An 18,156-nucleotide genomic window follows, 5' to 3' on the forward strand; every position below is an offset into this window, starting at 1 on the left:
AAGCCGAGCCCCTGAGGAGGTAAAAAGCAAGTCATGTAGATATCTGAGGAAGGAAAGTTGCAGCAGAGGGAGCAGCCAGTGCAAAGGCCCTGAGGCAGGACTGTGTTTGGTGTGTTCAAGAAACAGAGGAAGCCGGTGTGTGGCTGGGGCCAAAGGAGTGATCAGTAGAGCGGGAAGAGCTGAGGTCAGAAAAGTGAAGGGGGCATCTTGGGTAGGTCTTTGCAAATCAATGGAAGGAATATACTTTTTACTCTGGTTGAGATAGGAAGCTACTGGAAGGTTTTGATTAGAGTGGCGATGTGATTCCACATAGGTTCTAACAACACCACTTGGCCGCTAAGGTGAGACTGTAAGGGGACTTGGTGGCCAGACCCTGGAGCGGTCCCCATCATCTATGCCTCCTGATGTCCACTCCCTGTGTGATCCCTGCCCTTGAGAGTTAGTGGAAGCTGTGACTTGCTTTTAACCAACAAAATGTGGCAAAGGCGTGCGATGATGTCTTGAGCTGATATAACAGGACTGGGTGGCTTAAACCACAGGCATTTATTTTTCACAGTCCTGGAGGCTAGAAGTCCAAGATCAAGGTGCCAACAAATTTGGTTCCTGGTGAGAACTCTCTTAACCCTAGCTGTTTCACATACAAGGAAAGTTCAGCTAAAGAACGTGGCCAAAGTTGCTCTTCTAGTAAGTGGCAGGCCCAGACTCTGGGGACCCCAAGTTTAACTATGCTCTGTGCCTCCTTGGGAGACCCTGAAAGGCTGGGCATGCAAGAGGCATTTCTTAACTCCCCAGTCCCTCTCTCCTTCCCTGCCCTCAGCTGAGCAACAGCCAGGCAGGACCAAGCTTGTTGAGAACAAACTGCAGAAGTCATTCAACTTTGTTAATCTTCTGTAGCCCTTGTGGTTTAAGGGGAGGAGGGTAGACTCATGCTGTCCCAGCCCTGCTCTAATTTTACCCCTGATCCCTTCACGCCCTGTTCAGGCAGCTCCAGGTCCATCTTTCTGTCCCCTCCCGACTCCTCTTGACCTAATTTATGCTCATAAGCACACCTGTGCCTTTAATATACCAGTTCCTTTTAAACTGTTAAACTCCTATACATCCTTCAAGATCCAGCTCAAATGGCCCTTCTGTGAGCTCCACCTCCTCTTACCTAGACAAAACTAATCACCCTCTCTTCTTAATCCTTTGTAATCCTAAGAACACCCTTCACACTTGACAGCATCTGAGCCATCTGTGCCTGGCACACAACCTGGCACGTGGTGGGTGCTCAGGGGACATTTTGAGTGGATGAGAGTGAACAACACCTGAAGGCCCTTGCTGCCCCCTCAGTACTGACTCTTCCTGGCCTCTGTCCCCCAGGGTGGGCTTATCAGCCCTCTGAGGTAACAGAGCCCTGAGGACAGCGATCACCATGGCAACTCCAATAAAGGGGGAGGGCCACTCCTCAGCAACCATCCATTGGTCTCCAGCAGCAGTGGTGCAGCGCAGATCTGCACTCCTGGGCTTCAGCGCACACCAGGGTGGGTCACGTGTTTTCTGAAGTGATGAGAGAGAGTGGAGAGGTGAGGCGGGGACCCGGAGGTCGACCAGGGATCTGCCAAAACACAGGACTTCATCTTCCTTCTTTCCATGCAGAGTTGCTCGTGAGTGGAGTGCCAGACCTAACAGGACCTACTTTCTCTCCCTCCTTGACTGACATCTCTTGGGACCTTCCTCTCCAGGTCAGAAACTGGCAGTGAGTCCACAGTTCTTTTCAAGGCAGTCCAGACTGCTCTGGGCTGAGGGTGCCACTGGGGAGGCGGGAGTGCTGTGGGCACATCAGGTGGGTGGCTGGGGTTGGAGCACAGCGACAGGAGCAGAAAGTGAACTTGAAAGAGACAGAAGAAGTAGGGCTTGGTTTCAGCACCTGGGTGAGGTCCTGTTTCTCTTCTGAGCCTCAGTTTCCCCACCTGTGAAAGAGGGTGAGCTAATACTTTCTTTGAACACCTCACTGAGTTCTTGTGAAAGAGACTAATCAGCTAGATGTGAGAATGCTTAACATATGAGCTGTATTCGTTATCTCTGGCTGTGTAACAAATCACCCCAAACTCAGAGGCTTAATACAGCAACATTTATGGTCTCATAGTTTTTGCGGGCCAGGAAAATCAATGTAGCTTCAACAGGTCATCTATCTCAGAGTCTCTCATAGACTGTGATCAAGGTATCACCTGGGGCTTCAGTCTCATCTCACAGCTCAACTAAAGAAGGACCCCTTTCCATGGCTACTCACATGGTAGGATTTGGTTACTCACAGATGATGATGATGATGATGATGATGATGATGATGATGATGATGATGATGATGATGATGATGATGATGATGATGATGATGATGATGATGCAGTCAGTTACAATGTGTCAGTTTTGGGTGTACAGCACAATGTCCCAGACATGCATATACACACTTACATTCATTTTCATATTCTTTTTCATTAAAGGTTATTACAAGATATTGAATATAGTTCCCTGTACTCACAGATTATTAAACTGAGGGCCTCAGTTCCTCATGAGTTGGTGGCCAGAGGCCCTCAGTTCCTTGTCATGTAGGCCTCTCCAGACGGCAGCTCACAACATGGAAACTGCTTTCATCAATGCAAGAAGAGCCAGAGAGAGTGTGAACAAGATCGAAGTCACAGTCTTTTCTAACATCATCTTAGAAGTGGCATCCATCATTTTCACCATATTCTATTGGTTAGAAGCAAGTCAGTAGATCCAGCCCATCCTCAAAGTGTTGGAATTATACAAGGGTGCCAATACCAAGGAATAGGGGTCATTGGGAGCCACGCCTACTGCCCACTGGGTCCACCCTGTAGCCTCCAATGATAAACATCCATTCCACATACAAAATACATTTTTCCCCTCCCAAGACCTCCAGAAGTCTCATCTTGTTACAGCATCAGCTTACAATCTACAATCTCATCCTATAAATTGGGTCCAGGTGTGGATGAGCCTCCTTGGATGTCACTCTTCCCCATCAATAGATCTGTGAAACTAAGCCATCTGCCCTGAACACACCCAACATACAATGGGGTGGCAGAAATGGGATAAGAGCTATAGACATTCCTGCTCAAAAATGAGGAAAATGGAGCCATGAAGGAGTCATTGGTCCATAGCAATTCCGAAATCCAGCCAGGCGAATGCTGGATTTTCCTTGATTGGTCTCAAGTCCTGGAGATAATTCTCCATGGCTCTCTGCTCTGCCATACGGACTGTCGCTTTCACTTACTATGATATCTTTTTGTTTGTTTATTTTTTGTTTTTTTTGTTTTTTAAAGAAGCATGTGTTTGCAGCTGAGTGCTTTTCTCAGACTGCTTTCTGCCGGTAGAATTTGGGAGTCCACTGGTCTCTTTTCATGTTGTACTGTCTCTGTCTCTTTCAGTCCAAGCTGGCAGTATTTTTGCCAATTTAGTTTTCTCGAAAGCTGTGAAACTTAGAAGTTCACTCCACTAGACAAAAGTCACATTAAGCTTCCAAGGGGCCCTATTGTTCCACTACGAGGATCCGTGAGTCATGTCTTTATCTCTTTAAAGGGCCCTTTGTGTGACTGAATAATACTCCAAGCTTTCCTCTTTCTAAGGGTTTAGCAGTCACACCCTTGGCTGCATTTTCCCAACAGTCCTCTGAAGCTATTTCTTAATTTTGGCATCTTTTGACATCTGGAGAGGATAAGAATTTCCAAAACTATTCAATTCTGTCTCCTTTTCTTTTAATAATCTTTCCTTCAATTTCTCTCTCTCCTCTCATGTTTCACTACAAACAGGAAGAAGAAACTGGGAGGCACCTTAAATATTTTGCTTGCAAATCTCCTTCACTAGATCACCCAGTTTGATCTTTTTCCATCATGGTCCTCAAAATCCTTGCAGGCTCCACCTACTGCTTGGTTCCAAAGCCACTCCCACACTCTTAGGTATTTGTTACAGCAGCACCCCAACTCCTGGTACCAAAATATACATTATCTACTGCTGCATAAAAAAATCTCATAAACCTTAGTGACTGCAAATCATATGCTAAAAAAAAAAAAGGTACACATTTATTATCTCACAGTTTCTATGGGTCAGGATGCTGGGTGTGGCTTGGCTCAGGGTCTCCCACAGGCTATAATTAATGTGTTGGCTGGGCTGTGCTCATATCAAAGCTCAACTGGGGAAGAACCATTCAGGTGGCAGGATTCATTCAATTCTTTGAGGACCATTGGAGCAAGCTCTCTGGTCCTTATGGGCTTTGGCCAAAGGCCACCCTCAGTTCCTGCCACGTGAGCCTCTCGCTAGGGCCACTCTAAACATGGTGGCTGCTTCCATCAGAACGAGCAAGCCAAGGAGAGCCAGAGAGCAAGACAGAAGTCATTAACCTAACCTTGGATGTGACACTCTCTCGCTTTTGTCATCTTCTTTTGATCAGAAGCAAGTCACTAGGTCGATCCCACATTCATGGGTTGTGGGGCAACACAGTGTATGAATACCAAGAGGATAAGGGTCATTAAGAGTCCTATCGGATGCTGCGTAATCACCAAACCACTAGGTGTCAGAATTAATAGGGTGTTTTGCTGGCAATTTTTCAAGAGAATAAAATTGATCTAGCTCTTAGCCTGCTCTGAGTTTACTAGCTGACCAACCTGCTGAGTGACCTCAGACAAGTCACTCCCTCTCTCTGGTTCTCAGTTTCTTTATCTGTAAAATAAAGAGATTGGATGAGCTAACCTCAAAGACCCCTTCCAGTTCTGCCTCGCCACTTCTGTGCTTTCTTTATGACGAAGATATTTATCACTTAGGTCTGGGTGTCAAACATCCATTATACAATAAATTATTTTATTCATATTACAAAATTCATAAAAGCCTTTAAAAACCATGGGATAAAATAAGAGGCTGTGAATAAGAAAAAGATCACCTAGGAAAAAGGAACACAAACCCGAAAGCTGCAGAGGCTTATGAAGATGCCAGAGTTGGCTCTCAGATTTAACCCAAAAGCTTGTCATTTAGAGGGAAGACGGAGATTTCCTCAGAGTCAGTTCCTGTACTGGGCTCTCCTCCACGCTGGCCAAGCTGGTTCCTTCCTTTGAAGGACCAGCTGGTAAGATGGGCAAAATCCTATTTGCAGGGAGGCAGATAGTCACCAGGATGGGGGGCTTGGGGTCACGCTGCCCTAGCTGGGGGTCTGCTGGGGGCTTCTAGGAGGGTGTTGGGTGGTGCAGAGGGGGGAGAAGATGGAAGAAAAAGATTGCCAAGGAGGAAGAGGAGCCCTGGGTCCTAGGCTGTTTGGGAGGGACTTTGAGGCACTGGCGGTGGGGGTGACGAGGGCTTTCCAGAGAGGGCACAGCCCGCAGGGGTCCAGGAGGCAGGCCCAGGGCTGGGGTGGTGGCTGGATGGGGCAGGGGGCGCTTTGGTGCTAGAAAGCCCTGGAAGCAGCATGGGGTGACCTCTGGTCAGTGGCTGGGCAGATGGCCACAGGCCTCCCTGTTCAGCCTTCAGTTCATCCTTGTTTACAGAGACTCTGTGTCATTTGAAACGACCATATGTGTTTCTTTGTCTACAGGACTAAGCTCAGAATTGCCTGTCCCAGAGCAAGAGCCGATGGAGCTGGGCCACCAAGCAGGTAGGACAGGCCGACCAGGGACACACTGAGCAGGGACAGGCTGAATGTACGTCCTCACACTAGCAAGTGATGTAGGACACACTCTGCCCATTTTATAGCTGAAGGAAGGGAGTGGAGGAAGGGGGGCATTGCAGTGAGATTGTTAGGATGCCAGATGCAGACATTCATTCATTCATTCATTCCACATACAGCCCAAGAGGACCATGGTTGGTCCACTTAGCTCACTGCTGTGTCCCCAGCGCCTGGCACAATGCTGACACACAGTAGGTGCTTGCACAAGGGGTGAACTGGTGAACATATTGGCTCTCTGAACCAGAGGACACAAGACATGGTCCTGGCCATTACAGCTCCCCCAAAGGGCAGGTAGAGGGTAGGCAGACAATCAGAATATACCGCTCTTAGAGAAGGCAGGCAGGAGCACAGCCTGGGGGAAACGTGAGCACGGATCCTGGAGTCCTGAGTCCTGTGGGCTCAGGAGGAACCCAGCACAGGGCCTCTGTCTCCCCATGAGCACAAGGAGGGGTTGTGGTTGATCAGGTGGGTGCTGACTGTTCTTAAAGCTCTCTGCCTCCGTTCTTTTGAGAAAGTCACCGTCCCCATCCTGGAAGCCTTAGTTGTCCTTGGAGGAGGTGCCCTATTGTTTAGTTACCTGCTCGCTGGGGCAGAACCCAGGACAGGAGGGAGGGAAGGCAGTCTGGTCTCTGAGGAACAGGTTTTTCCTCTGCCCTTTGGGTGCACAACAAAGGGGCAAAGAACAGAACACTTTGACTTTAGCTCGATGGGGTGGTGATGGTGGGAGGAAGAAAGGCGAGGAGGAAGCAGGCAGGACTGGACCTCAGCCTTCTCCACTGCCCTGGGGAAGGGTCTGCAGCCCCCGACGCATGGGCAAAAGGAGTTTTTCCAGAGCATCACTGCTTGGTGGGAGCAGAGTAGGATCCGGTGAAAGTGCAATAAAAGCCCCAATGGCCAGCAAAGCCTGCCAGGGCCAGCAGCCTTCTCTGAAACAGAAACCTGGAACCATCTGAACGTCCACCTGTGGGGCAGCGGCTAAAGCCCACGCAGTTTGAATGGAAAGTTAGGTCTATGTCTGTTGCTAAGTAGATCCCTAAGGCATAGCGTTCGATTTTTAAACAGCAAGTTACAAAGCAATACATGGAATCTGATCTCATTTATAAACACTGGTGGAACCAAACTGTATCTTTCAAGAGCGCTGGAGGATGCATCTAAAGCGCTTTTGGAGGGAAGCTCACCAAACAAATTCACAGCTATAACCTGGGATGGAGGACTGAGGGGATGGCTGTGCGTGAGGGGGAGGCAGGGATAGACTGGGCTTTATTTTGCACAGTAAGAAGGAATTTATATGCTACTCCAGGACTGTGTAAAATGTTATATACATGTGTATTTTAAGTTGCCATCCAGTGCGTTGAAAGATGCACTGTAACTACGTTACTCACCTATCACTGAGAAAGAAAACACTGCTGGTTAGACCAGGGCCCACTGATAGTCAGATGCAGCCTGATGCCCAAGATGCTAACATGAGAAGAAAAGACATCTTAGAATTGATGAGATGCAGGGTGACCCTGGGTCTGACACCCCTGTAGTCACTTACTCATTCACTCCCTCACTGTTGGACACCACCATCATCTCCAATGCACAGGGCTCTCCGGTGGGTGCTGAGGGAGGCCCAGGACTGACTCACCTGTGGACCCCGCCTCAATGACCCCTCCCATATACACACACATCAAGGAGAGGAAATGAGATGGTTTGCACTCACAACGATGGAGAAAGGGAAAACAGAGAGATGCATGGAGTGTGATGGGGACCAAGTTGTGGAGTTGAGAGGAAGCGTTGGCTCAGCCAGCTTGGAGTGGGTATCAGGGAGAACGTCCTGGTGGGGCTTCACTGGAAGGAGCCAGTAGGATTTTTGACTTAGGGAAAAGGAGGGGCTGGCCTTCTAGGTAGCAGAACCAGCCCGGGGAAATGCTGGGAGGTGGGACATTGCAGGATATGGCAGGGGAGAAGCAGCAGTCTGTTTGGCTAGAGACAGGGATGGGTGATGAGAATCAGGAGGAGAACTTCAGGCTGGGAGCAGGAGACTACCCCTCCCCGCCCCATTCCCCGGAACTGGGAATCAGGGGCTGGACTATGGGTAGGAGGAGGGGAGGGGAGAGGTGGGGGTGTGAGAGCTGGGATGACACTGCTCCATTAGCTGGAGAATAGAGGAGGGGAGTGGGGTTGGGGAGAGGCTCTGAACGGGAAGTGAAGGCCAGCCCAATCCAGCTTGGGTACTTTCCAGCCATGCAACTCGGCCAAGCCGAGGAATGCCCTCTGCCAGCTTCCGTAGCTGCTGGCTCTCTTCACTGGACTGCTGGGGGGTTCAAGGTGGAGAAGGGGACTGAAAAAATGGAGCCCGGTTCACTAGAGCACAGAGACGTCACATTCCTTGCTGAAGGTTGCACAGCTAGCCTCAAGGTTAGACAGGCTGGGGCTGCAGCCCCTGTTGTCAAAAACAATGAGGGCTGACCTGTGCAGTCAGAGGCTTGGCAGGCTGAACTACCTTCTCCCTTTGTGGCTCCTCCTGATTTCTCATCCATGTTTCTGGTTCCTCTGACTTCTTTCTGTCCCCATCTTTCTTTTTGCTCTGGATCTCTGGGGCTCTCTGCCTCTCTGTTCCCCTTCCCTGTCCCCATTGCTGCCTTGCTTCCTGCCCTCCCTCTCTGCATTTGTCTGTCTGCCCTCTTTCCCTCTCTCTTCCCTGTGTAGGTACGACCACTTTGACCAGGGCCCAGCTGAACAACAACAAGGAAGGCCAGCAGGACATGGACCCCTGGAGAACTGCCCGTCGCCCCCTGAATACCTCCAAGTTCAAGTACCAAGTCCCAGTCTCCCCGCAGCCATCCCTGTACCAGGGAGACAGCCCTCGAGGCAGCCCCCTCGGACAGGCCTCCATGGAGGAGATCCTGCCTCCACCCGCTACGGCCGTCAGCCAGGGCGCCTCCTGGAGGGACTCACAGCCTGGGTCCCCGAAGAAGGGGAGCTACAGACCCTCCTCGAGGGAGAGCAGGGCGACCTTCCCGGAAGGAGTGCAGCCATGCCAGGGGCTGGAAGAAGGCTCCAGCACGGGGTCCCAGGGCCAGAGGAGCAGCAGTATCCCTAACAACATTCGTCACAAGTTCAGGAGCAACGTGGTGGACCAGCTGGTCTCCGAGGAGCAGGTGTCAGAAGGGAGCATGGAGGTTAAGGGTGGTAAGAAGGTTACATGTGGGGACTTAGAATGAGGATCCCTAAGGAAGCTGCTCTTGAGTTTAGAGTCCCTGTAATAGTATTATCAGAAAGCCCTGTTTACTGAGCACTTGCTATATGCAGGCACTGTGCTCTATTTAAAATCGTCACATCTAGGCACTCCGTCTTCCCAATGGAGGAAGTACTATAAATAACCCCCAGCGTGGATTAGCAGCTCAAGGCTTAGCGGGCTTAGGTAAGGTAACCAAACTTAACCAGCTGTGTGCGATGAGGCTCCGAACTGCCTAGCAGATTCCGGAGCCCTGGTCCTTAGTGACCTTGCAGTTATAACTCTGGTGCTTGACTAAGACGCTTTTAACTTAAGTCTCCTAAGGGGGACAGCATTGACTGGGAATCAGAAGACTTGGGTTCGAATCCCAACTCTGCCCCTGAATACTGGGTGACTTTGCATAAGTCACTTCCCTCCTCTGGGCTCTAGTCTCTATACATCTGTAAAGTGAGGCAGTTAGACTAGGTCTGGCTGGCAAATACATGGCGTGCCTTCCATAACTCTCCTAGCCTGCGCTTGTGGCAGACATCACTAATCAATGCTGGCACTTTTCCGCACTTGATACATCATTCTAGGAACTTACTGCTGATCAACAGAAAGTTGAACTAAAACTCATCTGTCATTTCTAGTCAAGTGATCACCTGCTCTGGCATTTTGGGATATATTTTCAAAGCCACCCTCTCAGCCCTTACAGTGACTACATTGTGCTGCAGGCCAAGCAGAAGTCACTGCTTCCTTTTTAACAGATGGTAAATCTGAGGCTCACAGAGGTGATATGATTTGCCTGGGGTCACACTGAGAAAGTAGAAGAGCCAGGATCACAAAGGCTGTGGGCGTGGTCCCTTTCCACTTTGTCTTCCTAAGGTGGTATCCCCCACCCCCACCTGCTAGTCTGGGAGGTCACAACCCTAAATGCCCTGCCCCATTTGGAGGATCTTGTCCCAGTCTGAGGTTGGCTGTGTGGTCACTCTCTCTGCCCCTCTTGTCTTTGGGAAGGTGTCATTTCTCTCTTTGGCCATCATAATCCTGGGCTTGAACCAAGAGATCTGATTTTTCTGTCGCTGTGGTCCAGATCACAAGTGTCATCAATCCAGCAAATTTCAGCACTGGAAGCTACTTCAAAGGCCATCACTGGGGGTGGGGGCGTATAGCTCAGTGGTAGAGCGCGTGCTTAACGTGCGTAAGGCCTTGGATCCAAACCCCAATACTTCCATCAAAAAATAAATAAATAAACCCAACCCTCCCCCACCCAAAAAGAATCAAAAGTGAAGCTAGAAGTAGGTTTAAAAAAAAAAAAAAGACATCCAATTCTTCCCCACCCCCATTTTACAAGTAGGAAAACTGAGGCCTAGAGGGCAGCAGAGACTTGCTCAAATCAGCAGCTGGTATATGTTAGAGTTGGGACTCCTACTTAGGTTTCATGGCTCCTAGGCCTGGGCTCAACCACTCTGGGCCTCAGTTTCCCCATTGGTATGAGGAAGCAGTTGGCCCTGGTGAGATCTTAGGAGCCACCTAGAGCTGACCTGTGTGATGCCTCCGTGGCGGGCGGGGCAAGCCAGGGCTGTGAGAGTCCCTGGCCTGAGGCCCAGGTTCCTTACTTAGAAAATGCAAGAATACCCCCTGAGAAAGGCATGTGATGATGTTCCAAAGTAAGTGCCCAAGGCAGGGAGGAGATTTCCTGAGCGCTATGGTCCTTGATCCCCGAGGCCTGTGTGGGAGGTGGGATGGTGTGGGAGGGTGGACTGCTTTCAGCCGTGCCAGCTCCCAGGCCTGGGAGCTGGGTGACGGCTGCAGGCTGAGGGTGGGATGGGGGTGGGGAGGGCCAGGTCAGAGGAAGGCAGAATTAGAGGGGAAACTTGGGATTTGACCCTGCTTCTCTAGCCTTTGTGTCTCCTCCCTCCCTCCCTACTCAGGCTCGAAGGGCCATTGGTGAAGCCTTCGAGGGCCAAAAGAGGACAAATTCCTGGGCCAGCAGGATCCAGAGTCCCACGCAAATCACCTCCATCTTTTCAGACTACTACAATCTGGGCTTCAACATGCAGTCAAATTTGTTTCAAGGTCAGGCGGAAGAGCACGGTGCTGGGGGTGCCCGCGAACACCCACGGCCCCCAAGGCCTTTGGGATGTCGATCCCTTCCTAGGCCCCAAAGGAAATCTTAAGACCCCAGAATACATCCCCAGGGACACTCATTTCACAGCTACCAGGGGCCTCCACCATGCCGGGCCTGTGCTGAGTGCTGGGACTGTCCAGTCCCCTGGCAAGTCTGTCCTCACTGCAGACACTCCATCCCTGCGGGCAGTCAGCCCCTCACCCCCTGTACCTTGGTGTCCTAATCTGCCAAGAGGAGGCCTGGGCACCCCTGGCCTGGCTACTTTTGGTCACAGTGACAACATCAGGCTTCCTGGGTTCAAAGCTCGGCTCAGCTGATGGGTGTGGCCTCAGGCAGGATCCTTAACCTCTCTGAGCCTCAGCCTGTCTTCTTGGCACAATGGGGCTAGTAACCCGGCAGGATTCTGTGAAGAGTTGCATGGAGCCCCTATGCCTGCAGCACATAGTGGGGTCCATAGTAGGTGATGGGCTAGCATTTCTTTTTCCCAGAGCCAAGTGGTGGCACTTCTGGATCAAAGCGTGGGTTGGAGGTCCGGACATCTGCAGTGTGTCCTGTGGGTCCCCCGCGTCCTGTTTGTCAGGGGAGTGCTTTTCACTCCAATTTAAAGGCAGATGAGAAACAGTTGGCCCAGAACCTCTGCAGTAGTAGGTGGTAGATCTGAAACTCAAATCCAGGTTTTTCTTCTGCTGCCAAAGCCCCAGAGTCTTCCTGGCACCAGGTCACCTGTCAGTCTATGACCCTGTTCCCAAGGGTTTAAACGATTGCTGGGGTGGGTGTCCCCGGTCAACCGGCAGCTGCTTCCCTCTGGTCCCACATTCTAGTTCGACCTCATTACAAAAGGTCATGTCTCTTGTCGTCTTCTTTCCTCCCTCCTTACTCCTTGCCTTCTCTAGTGCCCCCAGGGCCTGGCAGCCCTCCTACCTGGCTCAGATCTCCATCATCCAAGGAACCAGGCAGCCACTGGAAGCCTTTCTGGGTTTTCCTTTGAGCTGGAGAAGAGGGTGGTGCTGGAGAAGGGAAGAGAGAATACAGTTCAGATTGTCCTGTTCTGGGCCTTGGGAACCGATCTTCCACTTGTGGCTTTAACAGTCATCACCCAATAGTTCTTACATACGTCTTTATATGGTGCTGTCTCTGTAAATATAAAAGAATGATATAAAAAGCATGTGTGTACCCGTCATCCTGAGCAGCACAGCTGTGTCAAGGGGATGCTGGAGCTGGTGTGTACCAACTTGCACCAGGTTCTAAGAGTTAACTGTTCAATTTTACTGAACTGGTTGGCATCACAATGCTATCTTAAAATTGGCCACGGTAGTACAGTTGACCCTTGAACAATGGGAGAGTCAGGGGCACTGTCCCCCCACAGTCAGTCAAAAATATGACTACTGCCTCAAAAACAAAGGAACTGATAAATGATTCACCCAAGAGCAGGAAGCTGAGACAGGCTGGATGGAATCAGGACTCAAACCCTAGTTCTTTTGATTCCACAGACTGTGATCTCTAATCAAACACAAACTTTCCCCCACACCTAGTTAATTTTTAAAGATCCACCAAAGGAAAATACAGGTACTATATTGATTGAACAAAAAATGTGTGTATAGGTGGACCGGTGCAGGTCAAGGGTCAACTGTATTTACTCTCCAGAAATTGGCAAGTGCTACAAACGAGGGCGTTGCCTTCACCGCCTGGCCGTCAGTGTCCCCTCCCTACCCTGCCCACCGTTTCCCATCTGCCCAGGTTGGTCTTTGCACTTGCTGTCCCATGCTAGGGAGGTGCTTATAGCTGGATAGATGTGACGGGGAGGAAATCAGGGAGGAAACGGGCTAGATGGGGAAGGCCACTGGAAGGTCTTTTCTTTTAGTGAGATGGGAAGCCAAGGAAGGGTCTCAAGCAGAGAATGACATTGTTTGACTTAGGTTAAAGAATCACTCCAGCTGCTGTGTTGAGAATAGATGTAGGGGAACTGGGGCAGAAATAAGGAGACCAGTGAGGAAGTGAATGCAAAAATCCAGGTGGGGTAAATGAAGGGGGCTTGGTCTCGGGAGCAGGGCTGGTGAACCGCAGGACTCAGGTGGGCACCATTGTGCAATATGGCAGCCCAGGGAGGTAATGGTGAAGGTGGCCTGGGTATTTGTGTAAGACGGAGCAAATGGAGTATGGTGATGAATGAATCTGGGGTGTGAGTGAGAGGAATTAAGGTTGGTGTTGAGGATTTTGACCTGAACAGCTGAAAGGATGGAATTGCTATTTACTGCAATAGAGAAGGTTCTAGGAGGAATGAAGAAATCCTATGCCAACCAGATATCAGACTACTTAAAATAACCTGAAAATTAAAGTCATAATCTTTTATCTACTGAGTCATAAAGATAATCTTTTATATAGTCTTCTAAAATATTTACTTTTGCTTATCACATTGAAGTCTTTAATCCACCTGGAGCTGATTTCTGTTTTTAGTGTGAAGCAGGGATTCATTTTAAATTCCTCCTTTGTGTGGATTACCAATTGTCTCAGTACTTTTTGTTGAATAATCTCTTCTCCCCTCCTTGACCTGCAGTGGGAGTATCCTTCAAATTTCCCTATGTGCATAGATCAGTTTCCAGGCTCTCTATTCTGCCCATGGGTCTAATATTACACTTTTAATTATCAGGGTATATAAGTAATCTGACACCTGGTTTGGCAGTCCCCACTCCCACCCCGCCTCCACCACCACCACCACCACCAGCAGCTAATGTCTTAACTGTTATAGGATCTTTGCTTTTCCATATAAATTCTAGAATCAGCTTGTAATTTCCATGACAAACTCTGTTGGCATTTTGACTGGAAGTACATTGAATCCACAGCTCAATTTAGGGATGGTTGTCAGCTTTACGATAGTGAATTTTCCAATCCATGAATATGGTCTACATCTCCATTAATTTAAATCTTCTTTTAATATCTGTCAATGACATTTTGTAGTTTTTTCCTATAAAGATGATGCAGTATTTTGTTAGGCTTATTTAGAAGAATATTTATTTATTGCTGCTTATTGCTAATGGTATCTTTCTAAAAATCACATTTTCTAACTTTGCTGTCTGTATACACAGAGGCATTTTAATTGTTGCACATTAATTTTATATCCAAAAGCCTTACTCAGCTCACCTATTAATTCCAATAATTTGTAATTCTTTGGGGCTTCTTTTTAATAATAATAATAATGGCTAGATTTATGCCTAGCATGTAAAATGTGCCAGGCACTGCTCTAAACACTTTATATACATTTTAATTTTCACAAGAACCTTATGCAGTTAAGTGTTGTAATTCTGTATTTGTCTAATGGAGCAGGCTCACTGATTATTTCTATACAAATCTTCTAACTCCGTGTTAAAATTCTTTGCTTGATTTATTACTTACTAAAAGATATGCGTGTAAGTTTTTTCCCTGTGATAGCAGATTTGTTAATTTCTCACTGCTGCTCTGTCAAATTGGCTTTACCTATTTCGAGATTATTCCAATGTGGCTAGTTTAGAATTATTACATCACCTGAATGAAATGCAATTGTTTTTATGTCTCATAGTGCTTCTGCCTTACAGTCTATTTTGTCCACTATTAAAAAAGTGTGATCAGGTTTGCTTTTTCATGGTATATCTTTTTCTATATTTCCATGTTTAGCCTCTCGCTGTGTCCTTTTATTGTAAGGTCATAGAAATAAATCCAAATATAGCAGCAATTAGAATAAATATAAATGGAGTAAGTCAATATATATTATTTAAAGCATACTTACAACAAAAGGCCTTTTTCATATTTTCCACATATTTATTTCCCCTCTCTGTGCTGTACTTTAATTTCTTTAGATATGTCTCTAGTTTACCATATTTTCTGAGCTGTATCTAATTAGAGAGTTTACCTGTCCATTGAATTTGTTTTTAAATGTTATGATGGCAACTTTTAAACTTAGAGAGACTAGTTTAATAAATAGGTGGTTTATCATCCAGCTTCAACAATTATTAATATATGACTAATCTTGGTTTATCTTTTCTCCCACCCATCTATCCACCCTGACCCCAGATTATTTTGAAGCAAATCCCAGGCCTCTCTGATCATTCACTGAACTTATCTTTCAACTATTATATGTTTAATTTCCAAAATTCCATTTGCTTCTTTCACTAATCTGTTTGTTCTTTCTAGGTACTATTTTATTCTTTGCTTATAGTTTTAGTTATCTTTTTCCTGACTTCACACATTATACTTATTGTTTGTTTGTTTTTGGTGAAGGGAGGAGGTAATTAGGTTTTATTTTTTTTAATGGAGGTACTGGGGATTGAACCCAGGACCTTGTGCATGCTAAGCATACACTCTACCACTGAACTATACTGTCCCCAACACATTATACTTATTTTATATTCTGCAACTGATCATTCATGTCTTCACTATCTTTTGGAATTTGGTCCTCTGTGTGATTCTATGGACTCTTGATCATGTTAACTTATTTCCTTGTGTGTGTGTTTTAACTTTACACACGGACATGAACATTTTCTGAAAATACAGGGATCTTTTGCCACATGCCAGATGTTCCAATGAATGTAATCTTCCCAGCCTTGCAAGAACATTTTATTCCTTTGAATAGATGAAGAGACCAAAGTTCTGAGAGGTTAAAAACTTACCTGAGGTCATACTGTTCATAAATGATGGAGCTTGGGTTTGAGCCCAGGCCAGCCTCCCTCTACCTTGCCCTCCCCAGTCCCCTGCCTTCCCACAATCCACCATCCATAGGGGAAACTGACACCCAGACATGAACCCTGGAGTACCTGACTTCTGTTGACTTAGGGCTTCTGGGAATTTCTTCTTGGGGTTTCACAGGAGCCCCACAGGAGACGAAGAGCCTCATGAAGGCCTCCTACACCCCCGAGGTGATTGAGAAATCAGTGAGGGACATAGAGCACTGGCATGGCAGGAAGACGGATGATCTGGGTAGGTGGACAGCTTGGGGTATGGGAAGTGGGCACTCCCTAGGCAGGGTGTGCTGGCCCCACGGTCCCGAGGGAAACCAGAGCAATAGATAATAGCCGTGGGGTGGGCCTGGAAGACATATGGGTTACTACTGGGGCCTGGACACTTCAGAGATCCACTGGGTGATCTGCACTGGCTCCTTCCCTGCTCTCTGCAGGACGGTGGCACCAGAAAAATGCGATGAACATGAACTTGCAGAAAGCACTGGATGAAAAAGAAAAGAGCAAAAACAAGAGCTCGAAGTACTAGATACAACCCAGAAGAGGTGCCCTCCGCCCAGAGAAAGTGCTACCAATAAAGGAAGGCACACATGTGAACCATCTCGGCTTGGTGCCGCTCTTCAGGTTGGGGGCAGGGTGGGGGGTGTGCAGTGCTGGAGAGACCAACTGCCAGAATGGAAGCCCTGAAAACTGCCCCCACCCTAGCCCTTCCCCCTGGACACACACACAAACACACACACACACACACCCCGTACCTTCCCCTCACAATCCCGGAAGGGACATGAGAGCTGAGTGGAACTGCGCTCAAGCCCAAGATGTCTTGCCCTGTGTGGAGGGTCCTATAGCAGACACCGCTGGGTCTTACCCTGCATGACCTCCCAGGCAGAAGCCCAATTATTTCCAGACATCGATTCCTTCCCCAAGAACCCAGGGACTTCAGAAGAACTGGCCACGTCCCCTCACCCTCCAATCCAGGGATAGTTTTGATTGGGAGCAAGTAATCCTAACTCCTCCCCCTACACACAAAGTGATTGGTTCAGAAAAGGGCATGTGACTCGATTTGGGCCAATGAGATGCAAGGGAAGGTGCAGGTGTGTGGAGCCTTCTGGGAAATTCTTTTCTCTACTGGGAAAGCTTGGGAGCGCTCCTCACTCCTGTTTTACTGATTGAGGAGCCATGCCCTGCAGACGACTACTGGCAGACACCCTGTGAACGGAGGATGCAGACACGTCAGCGCAATCTGGGTCCTCCATGGCCTCACTGAGCTGCTCCGCATACCTGGCCAGACTCTGTTTCCCCTACCCCCAACCTCAACTTTTTATAATGTGTATCTGGGCATCTTCTCATTCTTTAAGCCAAACTTATCTTTAACTGATAAGGGACCCTGGTAACAACAGGAGAGGGACCTAGGAATTGGGGCTCCAGAGAAGAATCCCCCAGAGAAAGGGTTCCAGGTTAGACAGCCATACTTACCATCTGATCCTGAAGTTTATTGCCTGCAGGGTCTCCAAGTCACAGAACACTCCACCCCAGATCACTGACTTGCACTCTCAGAGCATGCACTGCTCGTGGGTTATTTATTATTTGCTGTGTTCCAAACCAACCAAAAAATCTAGTAACTTAAAATGACCGTAATCATTTATTTGCTTATGATTGTGCAGTTTGAGTAGGGCTCAGTGGGTGTGGATCATTTCTGCTCCATGTAGCTGTGACAATGACTGCTTCTCTCGTGCCCAATGCCCGAGCTAGGGGCTGGTTGGGCACCACTCTGTCTTGTGAGTCCTCTCCTCGTGGACTTCTTTCTGCCATGGTGACTGGGTTCCAAGAAGGAGCCTCTCAAGGAGACAAGATTCAGTGTGTAGGACTTTATCACGCCTTGCACTGGCTTGTTAATTTCCTTGTAGTAAAAAGACATAGGGTCAAGCCAGGGTTATAATGGAAGAGGCTGCACAAGAGTGTTCTTATGCGCAGGTGTAGGTCACTGGGGACTCACCACAGTAACAGTCTACCATGTGAGCATCACGCTCTGGAAAAATCAAAAGGAAAGAGACTTCCCCTTCTCCCACAGAAGGCAATGGCTTCTTTAAGTTAGGATTGGAGCAGAACGCAGTACAGGGTGGTGACTTTGGCTTGATTTAATAATCATTGAGTACCTAACTATGTGTAAGGCGCTGAGTTCAGCTCACGTTCTGATTTCCGCAAGAAACTGTTCTTGTGCTGGAGAAACCAAACTTCATCTTATTGAGGAGCTCCCATCTGCTCATCACATGTAGCAATTGAAAAAATGAGCCACGCAGAGTATTGCAGCAAAAACAGACCCCTCCCTGTCCTGATGTGGAAATTGTAATTAGTCAGATTCATATAAGTATATGCCATGTGCTTTATGTGCACAACCTTATTTCATCCTTACCCCAGTCCT

General features: G+C 48.1%; 1 protein-coding gene across 1 annotated transcript; it reads left to right on the forward strand.

Moving 5' to 3' along the window:
* The first annotated feature begins 1,284 nt into the window (after positions 1 to 1,284).
* Positions 1,285 to 16,329, forward strand: CIMIP4 (ciliary microtubule inner protein 4). The gene is made up of 7 exons (XM_064491251.1): positions 1,285 to 1,562; positions 1,636 to 1,721; positions 5,570 to 5,629; positions 8,393 to 8,844; positions 10,835 to 10,979; positions 15,868 to 15,978; positions 16,175 to 16,329. Exons 3-7 carry the CDS (start codon positions 5,608 to 5,610, stop codon positions 16,264 to 16,266), a joined length of 822 nt encoding a protein of 273 aa, XP_064347321.1. The 5' UTR covers positions 1,285 to 1,562; positions 1,636 to 1,721; positions 5,570 to 5,607; the 3' UTR covers positions 16,267 to 16,329.
* Positions 16,330 to 18,156: the final 1,827 nt, after the last annotated feature.

The sequence above is a fragment of the Camelus dromedarius genome, chromosome 11, assembly GCF_036321535.1.
Source record: "Camelus dromedarius isolate mCamDro1 chromosome 11, mCamDro1.pat, whole genome shotgun sequence".
Classification (NCBI taxonomy): domain Eukaryota; kingdom Metazoa; phylum Chordata; class Mammalia; order Artiodactyla; family Camelidae; genus Camelus; species Camelus dromedarius.